Source organism: Gigantopelta aegis, chromosome 15 (assembly GCF_016097555.1).
Source record: "Gigantopelta aegis isolate Gae_Host chromosome 15, Gae_host_genome, whole genome shotgun sequence".
Classification (NCBI taxonomy): Eukaryota; Metazoa; Mollusca; class Gastropoda; order Neomphalida; family Peltospiridae; genus Gigantopelta; species Gigantopelta aegis.
The window spans coordinates 26,650,443-26,669,966 of NC_054713.1; the positions used below are offsets into that span (position 1 = coordinate 26,650,443).

Sequence of the window (19,524 nt, forward strand, 5' to 3'; positions counted from 1 at the left end):
CCTGTAGTAATGGAAAATGTCATTGCTATTTTATATGCGTGTATACGCTCATGTTAATGTAAGTTAAAATTACACGATAGATTTAGATTTTTGTCCCAGAATAATGTAAGCTAATTAAATATGATTCCTTTTTACCACATCCATGAATAGCGTTTCTTTTTTAACCTGTACCATACTCGCCAAACCCTAAAATCAACGGTCGCCCAATGGACTACCTTTGCAAACTTCTTAGTAGCCCTTAGCAAATTTTTAACCCTGTCAGATATTGATTGCACAAACCATGCACAAGAAAACAAACCGAATGGAATTTAATGCCTAAAGCAGTTAGGGACGTTGACAATGGCTATTTTCCACTTTAACATATAATTAAATGTCACGTTTTAAGTGTAATATTAAACAAACCTAAATAAGCAACATTTATTTAATGCTGTACTTGTCAAAGTCTCATTTGCATCACTGTTCACTGGGAGTTTTGGAGAAGACCATCGTCATACTTGTCAAATGTTTACGGGAGCATCTGAAGAATGCCAATATTAGATTACCACATAAACTGGCATGGTTGTAATCATTGGTAGACTGAATGAAGTAAAATATTTTGTCAGTTGAATCATATATTACATTACAATACATGTACACAGAATAGACTGGTTGATAATCACTCAAATATGCATACTGTCGCTAACTTGTCAGTTTCGGTACAGCAGGGCTAGCTCTGTCACTCGCCAATACAGGATTTCCCAGATTTGTAACCCAGGGCACAATATTTCACGAGAACCGTTGTTCTGTTCACGTGTCGGTTATGCAACTTTAAAATCATGAGAACCGCCAATTGGTTACGTGGTGAACAACTACATTCTAAAATTAAAAGTACCATATATCAGTCATGAAAGTGAAAATTAGTTTGTTTGAAATATATTTGAATCACCAATGTAACACAGAACCATAGTTCAAGTGTTTTAGGATTAGGTAGGCCTAACTAATCTGTTACGAGAACTATATTCATGTAACCGAACAATCAGTTACCTAAGTAAAACTCACGTGAACCGATTTCTGGTTACCTAAAATTTTGAACTATTGTTCCCTGTAACCTTTATGCCAGCCACCGTTTGTTTCAGTTCCAACATGTATTATAGTCTGTCGGATAGAAGTACATCCAGCCGACCAGCCATAACACTTGAAGTATCTGGCTACCTCATAAAACAGTTTTGTTTTTAACAAATCTGCACACATGGGAACATTAACATGGAATAATTTTGTTGAATTGCATATAATAAAAATGTCTTATCAACAAACAAATCTGTGTCATTTTGCCTTTATTCCTGTTAAAAATGTCTTATCAACAAACAAATCTGTGTCATTTTGTCTTTATTCCTGTTAAAATTGCTGTGGGAGACAAATTCTGATGAGTAAGAAATTTTCTACTTCTGAATTTCCACCAGGCAGGTTTCAATCAAATTTGTTCCAATTGATCCTCTCATAGCTCTGACAAAGTGGTTGTTATTTTTCGGGTTGATTAGAAATTCAAGATGGTCTTCCTGGCCTCTGATTGGCCAAGACATTTTCGACTTCTTAAGTTCCAACAGGCAGGTTGTAACCAAACATACGTACACCCAGTGTTGTTATTTTTCGGGCCACTTTGAAATTCAATATGGCCACACTGATCAAGACATTTTTTACTTCTTGGGCTGATTCAAATTCCAAGATGGCCACCCATGTCTGATTGTCTGAGATATTTTCGACTTCTTCTCAAGTTTAATCAGATCCTCTCATGTCCCTGCAAGTGTTATTATTTTGAGTCAACTCAAAATTTAATATGCTTGTCATGTTTCAATGTGCAGATTTCAACCAAACTTGAATCAATGATACAAACGATTTAGTCATGGCCCTGACTTGAAATTTAATATGGCTATCATAGCCTCTGATTGGTTGAGAGATTTTCAACTTGTTTTCAACCAAAGCAGGTACAAATGACCAGTTTACATCTTCATTTATTCCCTAATTATGTCACGGGTGAAACTAGAATTCACAAGTGTTGATAAAATTAGATTATTTATTGTTTCGGGTCACATTCATACATTGAATTTGTTCATTTGCTATGTTAACGGTAGAGCTAGGTGGTATACCACATATACTGTTTGGTATCAGTATCATGTCAATACCGATTTACCGTACGGAGTAAATCTCAAAATACAGAAATTTCGGTATTGAAAAATGTTCCCTGCCATTTAGTAAAGCACTAATAATATATCTGACTAACACAAAATAGCTGAAAGAGAGAGATTAGGACCTTGTGTATGGAATTTAATTTTATTTAGATGAAATTAGCGGGTGAGACTCGGGCATGCATTTAAAGCCGAAAATATGGCTGGATATTAGTATTTTATCAATACTGAATACTGTACCGATACCAAGGTAAATCACCCCCAAAATACTGATACCGAACCTTAAATTTTAATACCGCCCAGCTCTAGTTAACGTCAAAATAATGGTCATAAATTAGTATTACTATGGTTCACTTTTAAGAGATATGCATGTAGTTAGTTTAATGCCAGGTGAGTGATTCATGCCCCATGGGCCTCTTTCTTAAAGTAATTAATTGGGTTTTTTAATAACACTATTTTTGAATAATAATTCTCTTTTTTTAAAGGGTGTATTAGAAGATTAATAATATTTCATTGGGCATCACACATGAAAATTTCACAGATGTCATTATTTATAGACTGTTACTTCTGTTGAAGAATTATTTTATTGATTAGTTACCTATAGAACATGCTGTGACTTCATATCACATTTGTAGAGCCTGTAATGGCCGACAGGTTTCCGTCAATGTTTTTTTGTTTTGTTTTTCACTACTGGCCAACTCATCTTCCCAGGATGGTACATGTATTTAGAGACTCAAAAGTCGGATAGCAATTGATGCATATATTTTAAGCTCATTTTTATTTTCACCAAGCGATAATGGGGAAGTGCTTAAAGTTAGCTCTCTATATATTATACATATAAATAGTTACTCCGTCGGCGTATATCTATTATCAAAACTTTTATACGGTACAAAATACAATAATACATTAATTGAATATTTCAGAGTGTATCATTTATGTTGTACTATCATGTGGGGTGGTGAATTGCCACTGCATTGTGAAGGAAGAAATGTTCATGTATTCTATTGTTTAAATAATTGTTATTGAGTCTAGATATGAAGGTGTTAGTTTTGAGCAAAAGAATTATTGCTTAGCATGTATAATACACAGTTTCCGTTTGTTATTTAAATTTTTATTATTAAAAAAAATTAAATTAAAAAACTAAATATTCACTCTATATTTCGGGTAGGGGTGTCTGGTTGTTTCTTCTTCTGGTATTAGTATTAGTAGTAATCGGAAAATATAAGTTTAATGTTTTAATTGGTGAATGCCAAAATAATAAACTAAAGTTTGATTTAAGAAACTATGTATATTTTTGGACACATTACTGAATGATCTTTTAGTGTTTTAGTCATCATTTCATTCATTTCAACTTATTTTTGTGCTTATATCCAATTAAGGTTCAAGCACGCTGTCCTGGGCACACACCTCAGCTATATGGGCTGTCTGTTCAGGACAGTCGGTTAGTTTGTTAGTGGTTAGTGAGAGAGAAGATGGTGTAGTGGCCTTACACCTACCCATTGAGCCATTAAGAACTCACTCTGGGTTGGTGACGGTATCGGGCTGCGAACCCTGTACCTACCAGCCTGTAGTCCAATGGCTTAACCACTGTGCCACCAAGGCGGGTTTGTAGTCATCTGAAACTTTGAAACTGATAGTTTATAACACTAAGACTAAGAACACTCAGCCTTGTTCTCATAAACTAAACTCCAGTGAAGACGCACCACCCAATTTTCTGTTATTATTGCTGTTGCATTTGTGAGGTTGCTGTAAAACACAATAACCGTAACTACATACATTCAGTTTTGGGGTGATAATATTGCCTACTAGAATACACCATAGCAGTTTTAAATACAAAATCAGTTACATATTATTTCTTTTCATATCCTTTTTACCACCACTAATCTGATTGCAGGGCTCAGCCAGTCCACTGCCAGATTAGCCTATTACTAATTTTTATACTAAGTGCTACAGAATTTAGTATTTAGCGAATTAAATTTTCTTTTCATTAGTCAATTTGAATGATTTTCAAGGAAACACTACATATGTGTACTTGTATCATATGTGAAAATTGGCTAAACCAAAATTATTTCCAGTGTGAGTCCTGGATTAGTATGGTTTAAATAAAGTTCAGTTATTTTATTACATTTTGTTGTATCGACAGAATAGGGATAGAGTACACTCAAGCTTCTTATATTAAACAGTTATTGATGACAAAAAAGTTGTAGATGTGAGACGTAGCCCAGTGGTAAAGCGCTTGCTTGATGCACAGTTAGTCTGGGATCGATCGCCATCAGAGGCCCATTGGACTATTTCTCATTCTAGCCAATGCCCCACAGCTGGTATATCAAAGGTCGTGGTATATGTTATCTTGTCTGTGGGATGATGCATATGAAAGATCCCTTGCTACTAATGGGAAAATGTAGCAGATTTCTTCTGATAACTACGAGTCAGAATTACCAAATATTTGACATCCAATAGCCGATGATTAATAAATCAATATACTCTAGTGGTGTCGTCAAAACAAATTTTTAACTTTAAAAAAAATTTGTTACTTGATGTTCAGATTAACAAATGCACTGCTAGTGAACAATGGGGTGATGAGAACATTGGCAGTGACATATGTTGTACATATAGTATGCTATAGCTGATAAAATTAAACAAAAATAGTATTGTAATTTGCAAGGCGAGTGAAGCTACAGGGTACGACCTGGAATCAGACAGTCACTGCAGTGGTTCAAGATCTGTGAATGAAGTTGGTCGTGATCAATACTCCACCAGCATTGATCAGGGCTGAGTGGACCATCTTGGCATCTTACATGTATTACAGAATCTATTTTGGGATGAGTTGTTATGGCTACATTGAATTTCTTCACTCTTGATTTTTGGTTCTGTGCAAGGCAGACTAGTGTTGTTATCTAAAAAATAACTCCATGTTAAATGTTTAAATTGTTGTCTGTTTCTTTTACATACAAATAAGTGTATATACTTTTACCTTTGAAGTAACCAAGTGCTGAGAATCAGGAATTTTGTAAATCGTCAAAAATAATTACAATGGTTTGCACTAAAAGATCAACTTTCAGTTTTACACTTGATTATTAATAGCAGGGTTTAAGTTGTCGTTTGCCAAATGCTACATGTATTTGTATTTAAAATTGAATTTAGTGAATATACATGTTTTTCTTTACCAATTCTCCATAAACATAATTCAAAAACCGTGTTATTTGTATGTATATAGATATTTAAAAAAATAATTCTGTTTAGCTAAATGTAACTTGAATTTAGCTACATATTTTCTGATCAAATTTGCCACATTGCTATTAATGTTTTTGCATGTAGCTTCAGGGTTTAGGGTTAGGGTTAAGAAAATCATACAGTAATGATAAAGAGTCATTAATTTTGTCAAAAGGTTAACTTAAAAAAATAAAATCTGCAAAAACATTTGGGTATGATGCCATACCCATTTTGCCCTCTGGCAGAAACCCTGAGTTTAAAGCCTAAATAACAAACACATGTACAGGTGGATAGAGCATTATTTCATGCAATCGGAGTGATCCTGAAAAAGGGAATTAGCTGATGCTCAGTATCTGTACTACATGTATATATGTATCTCACTGTCACGAGTACTTAGCAGACCTATACTCGGCTCTGTTGAATGCACACACCCTTCTTATTGTCACATTATGATTGACAGCGCAATAGCATGTATATTAAAACTATTTGTGGAAAGTACCTAATTATGTATTTATTTATTGTGTTACCAATTTCTTTGTTTCACCTAAAAAAAAGCGAGTATAGCTATTAATTTTCCTATGGTGGCGACCCCTTTTGCATTAAAATTTATCATTAGTTTCACATTTAGATCAGTTTCTCACAAACTCCTGGGTCATGAAACTTGGTTTATAGTTGCATCTACAATGTAATATGTATGGATGTTCATCACTGTGCATTGAAACATTTTATGGACAGGTTAGCAAGACATTTAGTTTGTGGAATTCTTGTTCCAATCAAGAATGTGAATGTTTTGCACCAGAGATGTAAACCCTAAAAAAGAGAATATTGTACTACTACTGGTATCTTAAATTCATTATTGGTAAAGCAAAGTGCATGACATTGTATGTATTTTGAAGCTTTAAAATTCTATTTATTCTATGCATGGAAATAGATTAACATACATGTATCATTGTATGCATACAGCATCTTACTTACATGTTTGTACATTAACAGGTACATTTAAAGACTTAAAAGTACTGTTTTTTGTTATTATTTTAGTTTATTTTTTTATATATTAAAAATATTTATTTCAAAGGTCTGAAGACATTCCTAAGGTTGTTATCAGGTATTTTTGTTAATACTTTATTTTTTTTCCATTTGGACATTATTGGAATTTGGAAGCTAGCTTATCTGCATGTTTAAAAATTGGCACAAACATCTTTGGAATTTGGGAATATGTACATGTTTGTTTAAAATTTGAATTGTGGTATTTAAAAAAATTTGTCTTTACTGACAAACTATCATCTCTGTTTAGATAGCCTTTTTGGTGTACTACCTTTACCTGTATCTGTCTGTTGATGATCTAATTGCAAACAAAATGGAGTCGCTGATTACATGTGCATAGTAGCTGGATGTATACGTGTGTGTACATGTAGTGTGTGCAGTGACTGCCATTTGACTTACTCTATATAGGTGTGGGCGTGATAACAAATTTGCAAGGTAAAAATTTTATACTGTTAAATTAAATAATTTTTGAGAAATTAAAACTGAAACCAAAAGCTTTTGTTCAGAAAAAGAAAACAGTGGTGTCTTCCTTAATATAACATGTATCAACTGTTCTCATTGGATGTATGTAAGCAGAAGTCATACTGTCTATCGGAATATTCCGATCATTCGGAACACTTCAGCCTATTTCTATTTGTAATCAGGCATGGTGTTACAAATTATCACAAATTTGCAGAACTGGCAGGTGATGTGTGTTGCTTTTGTAGCAATCTCGCAAATTAATTGTAACCAATGTCAAAATAAAAGGATATTGCTGTTTATTTACTTGTTTACTTATTAGTAACTCCCTGTTATACTTGTGTATTTAATTGTCGGTTTTTAAAGTTTTACTTTCAAAATGTTTGCGTGTTAACACTGTTATCGGGGTGGAAATTAGCATTTGCCGAATTTGTCGTATACACTTTCATGTATGCCTAATGTCAGTGAAAACTTAAAAGAAAAGTGATTAATAATTAACTGTTTGACAGTGGTGGTTATATAGTGATAGTTGTAAAGTTAATCAGTGAGAATGGTTGGTAATTAATTATTAATGAGCAGTTAAAACTTCAAAATGACAGTGATTAAATGAATATTTGTTTAATAATTATTAGTGGTAAACATGTTAATAGGACTAAAATGAAAAGTACGGATGGTTAGTATAATTATAAATGACAGTGAAACATGAACAGATATTTTAATTTTATTGTTGAATATTATCAGTTTGGTGACATTTACATGATAACAATTAAGGTGTGCTAATTTCTGAGGAGAGCAATGACACACAAAAGAAAATTCAGGGGGGCGTTTTTAGCTCCTGAAGATTTTACAAATGGCAGTCACTGGTGTGTGGATATTTTTATGGGTGTAATGGATTACAGTAGCATGATGTTTTAAACCTGTATATCTGCTGTATTAAGACATTTCCCTTATTGTGTACTTTAAAATTTATATATTTTACAAAAACATATTTTCACATATCCCTTCTGAATTATTTCTCCAGGAAAATCATTTTAGTATGATACGATCTTACTGCATGCATTCACAAATGTCTCAAATGGTTATTTTATGTAGCTAATTTACTGTTCGTATAAAATTTACAAAATGTTGAGTTTTTGAAAATTGTTTATGCAATTGTTTTGGCATAAATAGCCATGTCAGGTTATATAAATTTGAATTTACTGAGGTCTGACGAGCACTTTGTTTATTTGTAGAAAATCAATTTATAATCATTCTCAGAATGTTATGCATTGTACATCTGTTAAGTTATTAATAATTATAACACCACTATCAGTTTAGTTGATTTGGCCAATATCTTTATTTTTGTTTGTGTAACTGTAAGATTATGACGTTATTATAATAAATATAAATGTAGATTTTTACAGGAATGTTGAGCATTTCACAGCATGGTCTATGCACAAATAACATTACATACATATGAAAAATACAATTGCATTGTATGGGCCTCCAAGACCCGAGTTAGCTGGTTACGGGTATGAGATTATACTGCTGGATATGGGTTAAAATACCTTATTTCGCACCACTGTATCAATCTACATGTATGCTTCTTTGTTTACAGTGTAAGTCTTAATTTTCCCGATTCTTTTTTAAGCATGTTTATGCAGCAGTGCACTTGGAGGAAAATGGCACTCTGTCATGGGCTCTTTTATATCAAAAACTTAATTTGCTTCAGCTTTTAAAAGTTAAAAATATAAGTCTTGGAAGTAACATTTGAAAAATGTACTGGTTTAATTTGCAGTATTTTGTTTAAGAAAAAATTATTATAGCATTATTTCCACCATGGTTGAAACATAATTTTTCTGCTGAAGCTGTTAGAAGTGAATTACTTTTTCGTTACCTTTATTTTCGATTGAAATAAATAATGTAAAGAATATGCAATTGAATATATCTACAATGTAGTCAAAAGCTTTTGATGAATGAATCGATTGAGACGGGCCACGTGACAAGTAATAGCCCTTTATCACTTTGCTTTAAGCAGTCACCACATGTTACGTGTTATTGGACACAACAAACAGTGGTTGCCGGATAAATTGTGATACATCTACCTAAATCAATGCATCGTTTCATGGACCTCATATTGCTATATCACTAACTGCATACATAAAACGTGTATGGAAATTTGTCAGTTGTTGAGTTTTGGTTTTTTTTTTTCTGTTGTTGACAAGCTCAGAGTTGAATTAGTTGGATCTCTACAGTTATTAGCAGTTTGGCAGATTTTGTAAAATGCTCAGACCAGATACTGAGTCAGTCAAAATGATCGTAGATCACAAATGATACAAGGTTTTTGACTTGTACATGACATGTAGCTATTGCATTTTGGCGATTTGATGACATTATTTGAAATATATTTGTTTAATTCAACCTTAATTTGCAGTTAGTGATAGGCAAACAACAACTTAAGCCTTGCAAGACTGATCAACATGGTCAGGGTTGAAAATTAACATGAAAACCATGGTCGCCAGCAGGGCCAGTTTAAGAAAAATCTTACTGGTCCTGCTCAAATTCAGCTCACCCTCCAATTAATGATCACATTGCAATTTAACTGCACAGCCAAAATTAGAACTAGAATGTGCTTAGTTGAATGTATACTTTGTGCTCACCGTTTATAGTCGGTTTGTGTCAAAAGGAAACCATTGAATTGGCATGTAACTTCATATTGAATAAAGTTAAAATGTATATAAAAACATGGTATTGAGTTTTAAACCCATACCAACTGAAATAACATTTAAAAAACCAGAAAAGAAATCCAGTATAAATAAAAATGTTTCTTTACAAATTACCATTAAATATACAGATTAAATCTCATTTTTAATACAGACTCATTATAGGGGTGAAGACAAAATGCTAGAACAGTCGAGGTGTGCAGCTTGAGCTGCATTATCTCTTAAGTAAAAGATAATGCAGTACCAAGAGCAAGAGACAAAACGTGGAACTGCACATGCTTTAGTAAACTAGTCTGAGAGTGGTAGTATTCTTTGTGGTGACGACGCAAGTGGGATGAAATCCGCAGTAAACGATTTCCTCAGAAATGGCTGTCCTATAGACCAGGCACTAGATAAAAATTCATGAAATCATCCACTATTTTGCCAAACGCCCATTCGACTCCAATTGTATGTATTGTGCAGATATACTACCCTGATCATGTATTATGGTTTTGTCGTTCACATTACCTTGGATGTTCCATCAATAACCTTAAAACCTGTATCAGAAAAGAAGATTTAACCTATGCAGTTGTAATTTGTAAAACATATATTTTTAATTTACACTGAACTGCCCCTCCACTCACTCCCAATTTAAAAAAAATATATATTTCAGATGGTATGTGTTTAAAACTTAATAAATTACATTAATATTTTTATATGAATTTTATCTTCATTCAGTATGAAATTACATGCCAATTCATCGGTTCCCTTTTGACACAAATGTACAATAGCCTGAAATTAATATCTTCTGCCTCAGTAAAATGTAATAATGCATGCGTGTGTGTGTTTATGCACACATGTACATTTAATTTGGATATTGTAAATGCTACAGTAGTATGCTACTAATAAAATAAATATTGAAAGAAAAATAACTGTTAAAAACCAACATTTTACCAAAATATACAATGTACTTTGTTGTCTATAACCCAGTATCCCGGCCCATAACCATATGGCGCTGACAAAATATAGAGCATGTTCTGTCTTCCTGCTGCCAGATTTGTAGCTCGCACCAGCACAGACACGGTGTGTTTTGTCACATTCGATTTAGTTTCAGTGCGTTTCTTTTTTTAACTGGTACCATACTCGCCAGACCCAAAAATTCATAGTCACACTTAACCAATAAAGGTCGCCACGGGTGACCGGGCAACTGCTAATTTTCAACCCTGATGTATTAAATATATATATTCCATTTTTCATTTTTCAAGAGCTCTATGTGTACCTTGAGAATGTGTAAATTAAATTAAAAGTCTGAAGACGTATGTATATCACTCTGTGTGTGTATGTGTGCTTGCGATTGTGATTATATTGACACTGGCATGTTTATGCAGTTGTGAATGTACATCATACATGTATCAGTAGATTAAGTACAAGTTTTGTAAACATGGCATTAATTAAAACAATTACAGGCCAGTGAAGATTAGTGTTTACATACTGAAAAGTACCTGTAACCTATGTGAATGGAATTTGTAATATTTTGTGATCCTTTTGCTATTATCCTAGGTCTGGCCCCCAAAACCCACAACCTGGAGTACCAGGAGGTCCCCCGTAAGTAGCCCTTGCACGTCACTGTTTGCCAGGATGTATGTCAAAGGTTATCAAAGGTCAATGCAGGATAGGGAATGCATATGAATGTTCAGTAACACCCCAGTACAAATACATTGATTTGGCTATTGGGTATCAAATGATGTGTATGATTATGAATGTTGAACCATGCATCCAATGAAAAGTTTGAGAATGCTGTTCTGCCTGCACCATGGCGAAGTACATCACATGCCCAATTTTCCGGATAGGATGCCAATTTGATATTATTTTTACATTGATATTCTTTAGAGCAAAGGCTGAAATGGGAATCTCACATGTTCTTTCAGTTGACTGTGCACCTTCATGTGCAGTGTTACTGCCAGTATATATATCTAGAAACCTAGCAAGCTGCCACCATGTGATTCAGATGTTCACTACTGGCACATGTGAATCTACTTCTAACCACTGTACCTGCATGTACTTACATTGTTACAACTGTTGGTACCTACATGTATATTCAAATGAAGTTTAAACACTTGCATGTAGCACACATCTTTGTATACATTATCAAAGTCTACTACAAATGCTTCCCTACATAAGTATATCTAATGAGTTGTCTCATCGGTTTAAACAATCCAGACCAGTGCTTCATGACTAGTATATGACAAAGGCCTTTATGTATGAGAAAGCGCATATAAAAGATCCCTGACATAATTATAAAATGTTTGACATCCAATAGCCAATGATTAAGAAATAAATGATCTAGTTGTGCCGTTATTTAAACAAACTAAACTTTAAGTTCTTTATCTGGAGGTCGTATTGGCATTTGGTTTAAACAAAGAAATGTAATCCTATGCAATTTAGACTACTGTATGTTCTGACCTTTGATAACCTTTGTTGTTATTAGAATTCTTGATTACAAATTTATATTGTACAGGTGTGCTTTGATTTTACATTATTGTTTTGCAGTCTGTATGTTGTAGAGTACTGTTACACATGTACTGTGTAGTTTCCTTTTTTAATTAATACATTATTTATATACCTATGCTTTTTATAGTTTTTATTTTTTAGTAGATTCATTTTAATGGCACAAGTTTTTATTTTTTTGTAGAAACATGACATGCCTGCCATTTATAAATGTTAGCTTGACTATTTTGTACCTGGATTGGTATTTATATTAATTTTATTTTATTCTTTTTGTTTCATTTATCATTTACTGTACAGTAAAGTTGCTCATGAATATATATTGTTCATGAATGAATTGTACATAATGTCAAGTCACAAAGATGTAACATCGATTGAATGTCGGTAACAGTTAACTTTTAAATGCAGTGATTATTTTGCTGTTACCATATATCTGTAGGTGTCATCTTCTAGGTGATCATCTTAATATTTATTTTCATCAGTATATGAAGAGTTCGTTTTCAATTTGCGATGTGCCAATTTCTTGATTTTCTTTTTAACTTAACCTCACCTCTCACCAATGGCATTTTCCCCATTTCAATAGACTGGATAAAACGAGAGCAAAAGAAAAGATGTCTGGACCAGAAAGCATAGTAACTCATTGGAAGATTTAAGTCATGTGAAATAGAGAGGGAATGACATTGGTATATATATATATATAATTTGTGTGATATATGCTACATTATGTTTTGGAAATTAACTTTTCATCTATATAATCCGCATCCTCCTGCAAAAATGTTTTTTTTTTGTAAATAATTTCAGTTTCATTTGACATAAGAAGAAAAGTTAAAGTGTTATGAAAAAAACAAAAAAACAAAAACAAACCCAACTACTTTTGTGTACAATTTAGAAAACAATTGGCTCCAAAATAAATAACTTGTAGTATATTCCATAGTGTAAAAAAAAAAATATATATACATGTATTCCCTCTAGGAAGGACTTTATAGGCATATATTTATTACATACATTTTTTTTAGTTGCTCCTGCATGTACTTGTATGTTTGAAATTTTAAATACACAGTAAAATGACTTATTCTCCTTGCTCGGGGCGGGACATAGCTCGGTGGTGAAGCATTCACTTGATGCGTGGTCGGGGATTGATCCCCATCTCTGGGCCCATTGAGCTATTTCTTGTTCCAGTCACTGCACCACAACTGGTATATATCAAAGGCTGTGGTATGTGCTATCCTGTGGGATAGTGCATATTTAAAAGGTCCCTTGCTACTAATGGAAAAAATGTTGCTGGTTTCCTCTCTAAGACTATGTCAAAATTACCAAATGTTTGACATCCAATAGCTGATTATGCCATTAATAAATCAGTGTTTGCTCGTTTGTGTCATTAAACAAAACAAACTTTTTTCTTGTTTTTTATTCTCCTTGCTCATGGATTCAAACTATAGAGAGTCCCACGAGTCTGCACCAATCATCCATTGTAGAAAATGCACATTATTTTTAAAGTTAAAATACATTTTTAAGAAGTTAAACACAATATCAGGTTTACTTAAATCTCCAGAAAACAATACTCTGGCCATTAGTATACCAGTATATACAGGTACCAGTGCCCATCAAGAGAAGGTCAGAAAATCCAAGGAAGTACATGTATGTCAGATTAAGTTTTTAAAATAATTTTGAGATATTTACACACATTGTCATCACTTTTGGTCACTTACTGAAGGTACACATGTAATATAACAGAAAGCTGCAAGGTTTTTTTCTCTCAAGAGGTTGAAAAACAAACAATGTTAAACAAAACCGTACAATTATATGCTTTCATAGTCTGAATAATGTAATATACTGGTGTATTTTATCTCTTCTGTTTTGTGACATTTTATATAGAAATGTTTTCATTTGTTTTTTTAGTCAGTTGTCCAGATATTTACATACAGTATTATGGCCTGTGTGACAAGAACACTTAATTATTACCTTAACCACTGGATGTACAAACTGGTTTTCAATTTCTATTTATTATTGTATTTATCCATTACATGAACCAATGTACAGGTGTGTAGATGTCAATTTTTCAATGATTGTCTAGATGGATTACTTGTTTAGTTTTTTTTAGGAAAAGCCATATTTTGTATATTTTCATTAACCACCTTGCATATATGATTTAATTATACTTGTTGAAAAGAGTTTTACATTTCTTTGTATGTGTACCGGTGAACTACATTTGTACATGTGTATGTTTTTAAACTGTAAAAGCTGCTTACAGGATTCAGGTAGGATGGGTATTTAATTATTTTATATTTTATCTTTTTTGTTTTTGTCTTTGACTGACAAAGTACATACATGCATGACATTTTTTATTCACTAAATAATAACCGATTTGAATAGGAACAGTGTACTTGTACATGTATGTATATTTCACCTGTGTTTTCATTGAACTTTGTGGCCTTGTTGATTGATGCAGTTACGTCCAGACCTCTAGAAATAGAAAATTTGCGTAAACCATTTATGGGTTAACGCAGAAACAAATTCAGGTAACCCATTTTGTTTTTACATGACCCGTCATGATCATATAAATGATGTCATTAATGCAATGCTTGAATTAAAAATAGGTTATACAAAACTATACATACGCAAACTAAATACGCAAACGAAACTATCGCTGTTGCAATTTTTCGAGACCTGACATTGTATAAGACTACACCAGACTAGCTGCACACATATTCATTATTGTGGCCCCTGAACCTGTATATTTGAACTACATTGTATTTCAACCCCTGCCTTTCTGTGTGAACACACAACAAGTCAACAGAACCTATCCAACACTTTGAATGGCTTGACATACATGTACATGTTTATGTTTTCATATTCTGTTACATAACATGCAAGCTATTTTGACTTTGTCATTCTAGTTTTCTAACAGGTGGCGTAGCCAGGAATGATTGCTTGTAAATGCTGTTTATAAAACACAAAATACATGCATGTTTTAGTATTTGTGTCTGCTTTAGATTTCACTAATAAAGACATGAAAAAGAACATTTTATATTTTTAAAAGTTCTTTAACGCTATTTTTCCCTTGTTGTGAAAATGGCCCATATGCACATTATATACATATATGCATAAAGAAACAGGGTAATGTACATGTAAGTATCCATAACAAATTGTGGTAACGAAAAAAGGTGTTTGAAGATTTAAGAAACGAAAAAAGGTTTATCCAGCTCCTTTGATTTACACTTATTACTGTTTTGTTCAGGTCAGCTGGAGGGCCAGGGGGTCCACCCCGACCGGAGTCAAACAAGAGACTGCAGCAGACTCAGGCACAGGTTGATGAGGTAAGTTAACTCCTTTTATTTTCGCAGCAAGTGGGGTGGGACGTAGCCCAGTGGTAAAGAGCCCGCTTGATGCGTGGTCGGTTTGGATTGATCCCCATCGATGGGCCCATTGGGCTATTTCTCATTCCAGCCAGTGTACCACAACTGGTATATCAAAGGCTGTGATATGTACAACCCTGTCTGTGGGATGGTGCATATAAAAGATCCCTTGCTGCTAATCGAAAAGAGTAGCCCGTAAAGTGGCAACAGTGGGTTTCCTTTCTCAATACCTTTGTGATCCTTAACCATATGTCTGACGCCATATAACCGTAAATAAAATGTGTTGAATGTGTCGTTAAATGTCTTTCTTTCTTTTAATGAGTGGTCGGTTTGGATTGATCCCCATCAATGAGCCCATTGGGCTATTTCTCATTCCAGCCAGTGCACCACAACTGGTATGTCAACGGTTGTGGTATGTGCTATCCTGTCTGTGCGATGGTGCATATTAAAGATCCCTTGCTACTAATGGAAAAATGTAGCAGGTTTCATCTCTAAGACTGACAAAATTTCCAAATGTTTGACAACTAATAGCCAATAATTAATAAATCGGTGTGCTCTAGTGGTGTCATTAAACAAAACAAACTTTATGCTACAAGATTGACCAAACATGTATTGGTATTTATACTTGGAAACCCTTCTAGTATTGTGGATTACGACCTGTAAAGTTCAATTCAGTGGTCATTTTAGTGGTCATTTTCAATATGTTTTGATCCCGCAAATAAGACCACAGTATTGCATATCCTGTCACATGGGGGGGAAAAAAAAGAAAAAAAGTTTTATTTAACGACGCACTCAACACATTTTATTTACGGTTATATGGTGTCAGACATATGGTTACAGACCACACAGATTTTAAGAGGAAACCTGCTGTCGCCACTACATGGGCTACTCTTTCCGATTAGCAGCAAGGGATCTTTTATTTGTGCTTCCCACAGGCAGGATAGCACAAACCATGGCCTTTGTTGAACCAGTTACGGATCACTGGTCGGTGCAAGTGGTTTACACCTACCCATTGAGCCTTGCAGAGCACTCACTCAGGGTATCTGGATTAAAAATCCCATGCCTCAACTGGGATCTGAACCCAGTACCTACCAGCCTGTAGATAGATGGCCTAACCACGGCGCCACTGTGGCTGGTGAAAAAAGGGAATAAATGAATTGGCATATAAATATAATTACAGGTGCTGCTCAGACAAGTACTTTTAATTAGTCTTCATGGCTGTACAAAGCAGTAGTGTTATGCTAGGATTATATAGTAATATATATGGCAACAAATTGAATTTTTGTTAGTGTACAAGTGTACAGTCCTTTTGTTGTTTAACTTGCACATGAGATAAAGAATGTCACAAAATATCAGAAGCAGTTGAATAATAACAGTTGACACAACTTTTATGTTTTGCAAAATGTTTGTCAGCAAAAAAGTCTTGATTAGCATACATCAGACCATCTTCATAAATCAAGGCTAATATTCGTTCCTCGTATTCAGCCTTGATACATGTCGTCAAGAAATCATGCCACAAAATGCTTAAATTTCATTGGATGCGATGAGATCTGATTGCAACGAATCGCAACGCTCCTTATAGATTCTCTTATTATTGTAAACAAAGATGGCAGCGTCAGCGTCCGTGGAAACGTGTCGTGTTTGTCACGATATGTTTAAAAAAATGTTTCGGCGGTTAATTTTTGATATTGCTTTCAAGATTGTCACATGTTACCGATGCTGTGATTGGTCAGCAATGTCATCGTGTAAGGGACATAATTGGTGTTACAAATTTTCCCATTGCGCTATTTCTCGCTCCAGCCAGTGCACCACGACTGGTACCTCAAAGGCCGTGGTATGTGCTATCCTGTCTATGGGAAGGTGCATATAAAAGATCCCTTGCTGCTAATCGAAAAGAGTAACCCATGAAGTGGTGACAGCAGGTTTCCTCTCTCAATATCTGTGTAGTCCTTGACCATATGTCTGACACCATATAACCGTAAATAAAATGTGTTGAGTGTGTCATTAAATAAAACATTTCCTTCCTTCATATTGGACCATATTGTTGCAGGTAATTGAAATACCATTGTAAATGCCAATTTAAATGTACTATCATCACCTATTAAGCCAGGTTTTTTTTTAGTTGAGGCAATGCAGTTGATATCCTGGGAAGATAAAATATGTACCCGGTACCCCAAAATCATTAATGTTGCAATTCAGTATTTTGACTACCCACTGTTTTAATAAGTCCTGTTTCTAGTCACAGTGTTTGGAATTCTTGTATAACTTCTGATGTGTGTGTGTGTTTACAGTCTTATTTAACGATGCACTCAACACATTTTATTTACGGTTATATGGCATCAGACATATGGTTAAGGACCACACAGATATTGAGAGAGGAAACCCACTGTCGCCACTTCATGGGCTACTCTTTTTCGATTAGCAGCAAGGGATCTTTTATATACACCATCCCACAGACAGGGTAGTACATACCACAGCCTTTGATATATGAGCCCATCGATGGGGATCGATCCCACACTGACCGCATGGATACATGTACATGTTGTACTTGGTCAAAGTCAAGACAAGCTGAAAATCACTCTCCTGAAATGGTTCTAGGCGGGCAGTCACATAGTGTTTCAAATAAAAGGTATTGTATATTGCAACGCGATCAGTTTTCACTCTTAAAACCTTCTCTCAGTCTGAATAGTCTCTTTACCCTTAAAATATGTTATTTTTCCAGGTGGTTGATATTATGCGAGTAAATGTAGACAAAGTATTGGAAAGGGATCAGAAAATTACAGAACTGGACGACAGAGCTGGTAAGTGTCTAAGAATAAAACTTTCTGTGAAAAAGAATGACATGTTCCAAAATTAAATTCTACAAACCTTTGAACACTACTAGATACACTAGTTACGCTTTTAACAACTTCTTTTTTTTACTTGCTTGTATGTTTGAACCGTTTATTAGTCAAGCCATTAAATTTTGTTTTTAATTTTTTTACAAGATACGAATCATGATAGGCTAATGTGTGCAATATTTTAACTTTTAGATTTGTTTCTGGATTAATTTTCAACAAACAAAAAAACCCATATTAAGTGGGTACTTTATAACTTTTACTCATATATTTGTAATTTGAAATTTATAAATAATTGAAGTAATGTTCATATGTACGGGTAAATAATATGTTTGTGTGTTTTTCTAATTTTAATGATATTTTAGAGCAGTTAATCTGACTTATTTATGTGGCCAAGGGCCTTATTTACAAAGATCTCTTAGGCTCTGCAAGACAACAAAGCATCCTCTTTGGATGTCTTTTAGCATTACACTACGAGATCGCAAAGTTGCGAGACTTTAATGAATTAGGCCCCAGATTTCCGGTATTGGTTATCATTATTCCAAGTCACTGTGTTTTGCTGACCACAATTTGTTTTCGAACAAATATGATTCATATCCCAATTTCATTGTTAAATCAGTCAGATTTATTGTGAACTTAGATGTCATAGTTGGCTATCAATTCATCAACCTTCTGCCATTATTGTCAAACACAAAATGTGCTGAAAACTAGTTTTTCCACTAAAAATTCCCAAGTATTTCTCACAGACAAATAAAAAAGTAAACAGCCATAGTCCTTTAATTGACCTATTTTCAGTTGTCCGGAAGTGTTGGCATTGATATATTTAATACGTCCATGTTTTGAACATTGATTAATGCTGGAGGCCAGATTTCAGATTAAAATTTGCAACAGTTGATTGATATTCTGTGAATCAAGGGAGATAACTGTTTTCAAAACTAAACTGGTTTTGTTTACATTAGTGTTCCTTCAGGTTGTGATCAGTCTTAAGTTAAACTGTTTCATTTGAACGTGGGGTTTAGTAGAGAAATGTTGGCAAATATTTTAAAAAATAAATGTTGGAATGGGATCTAGCTCAGACGGTAGAGCACTCCTATGCGGTACTTGAGTTGTAGGATTGATTCACCTCAGAAAACCCATGATCTGATTAGGTTTTTTCCTGTCCAAACTGGTGCCCCCCAACAGGTTTCAAAGTCTGTAGTATATGCTGTTATATCTGTGTGAAAGTGCATGTAAGAGATCCCCAGCTGCTAACAGAAAAGTGTACTGG

General features: G+C 34.1%; 1 protein-coding gene across 4 annotated transcripts in view; it reads left to right on the top strand.

Moving 5' to 3' along the window:
• The window catches only part of LOC121390225 (vesicle-associated membrane protein 3-like), a 44,769-nt gene that overhangs the window by 6,348 nt on the left and 18,897 nt on the right, over positions 1 to 19,524 (top strand). For 2 of the 4 annotated variants that reach the window (XM_041521994.1, XM_041521993.1), the window contains exons 2-5: positions 6,451 to 6,480; positions 11,120 to 11,164; positions 15,303 to 15,381; positions 18,143 to 18,221. In XM_041521994.1, the coding sequence (XP_041377928.1) occupies positions 6,451 to 6,480; positions 11,120 to 11,164; positions 15,303 to 15,381; positions 18,143 to 18,221 (233 nt within the window). The remainder of the gene's footprint in view (positions 1 to 6,450; positions 6,481 to 11,119; positions 11,165 to 15,302; positions 15,382 to 18,142; positions 18,222 to 19,524) is intronic. The other 2 variants (XM_041521995.1, XM_041521996.1) reach the window with 2 other exon arrangements.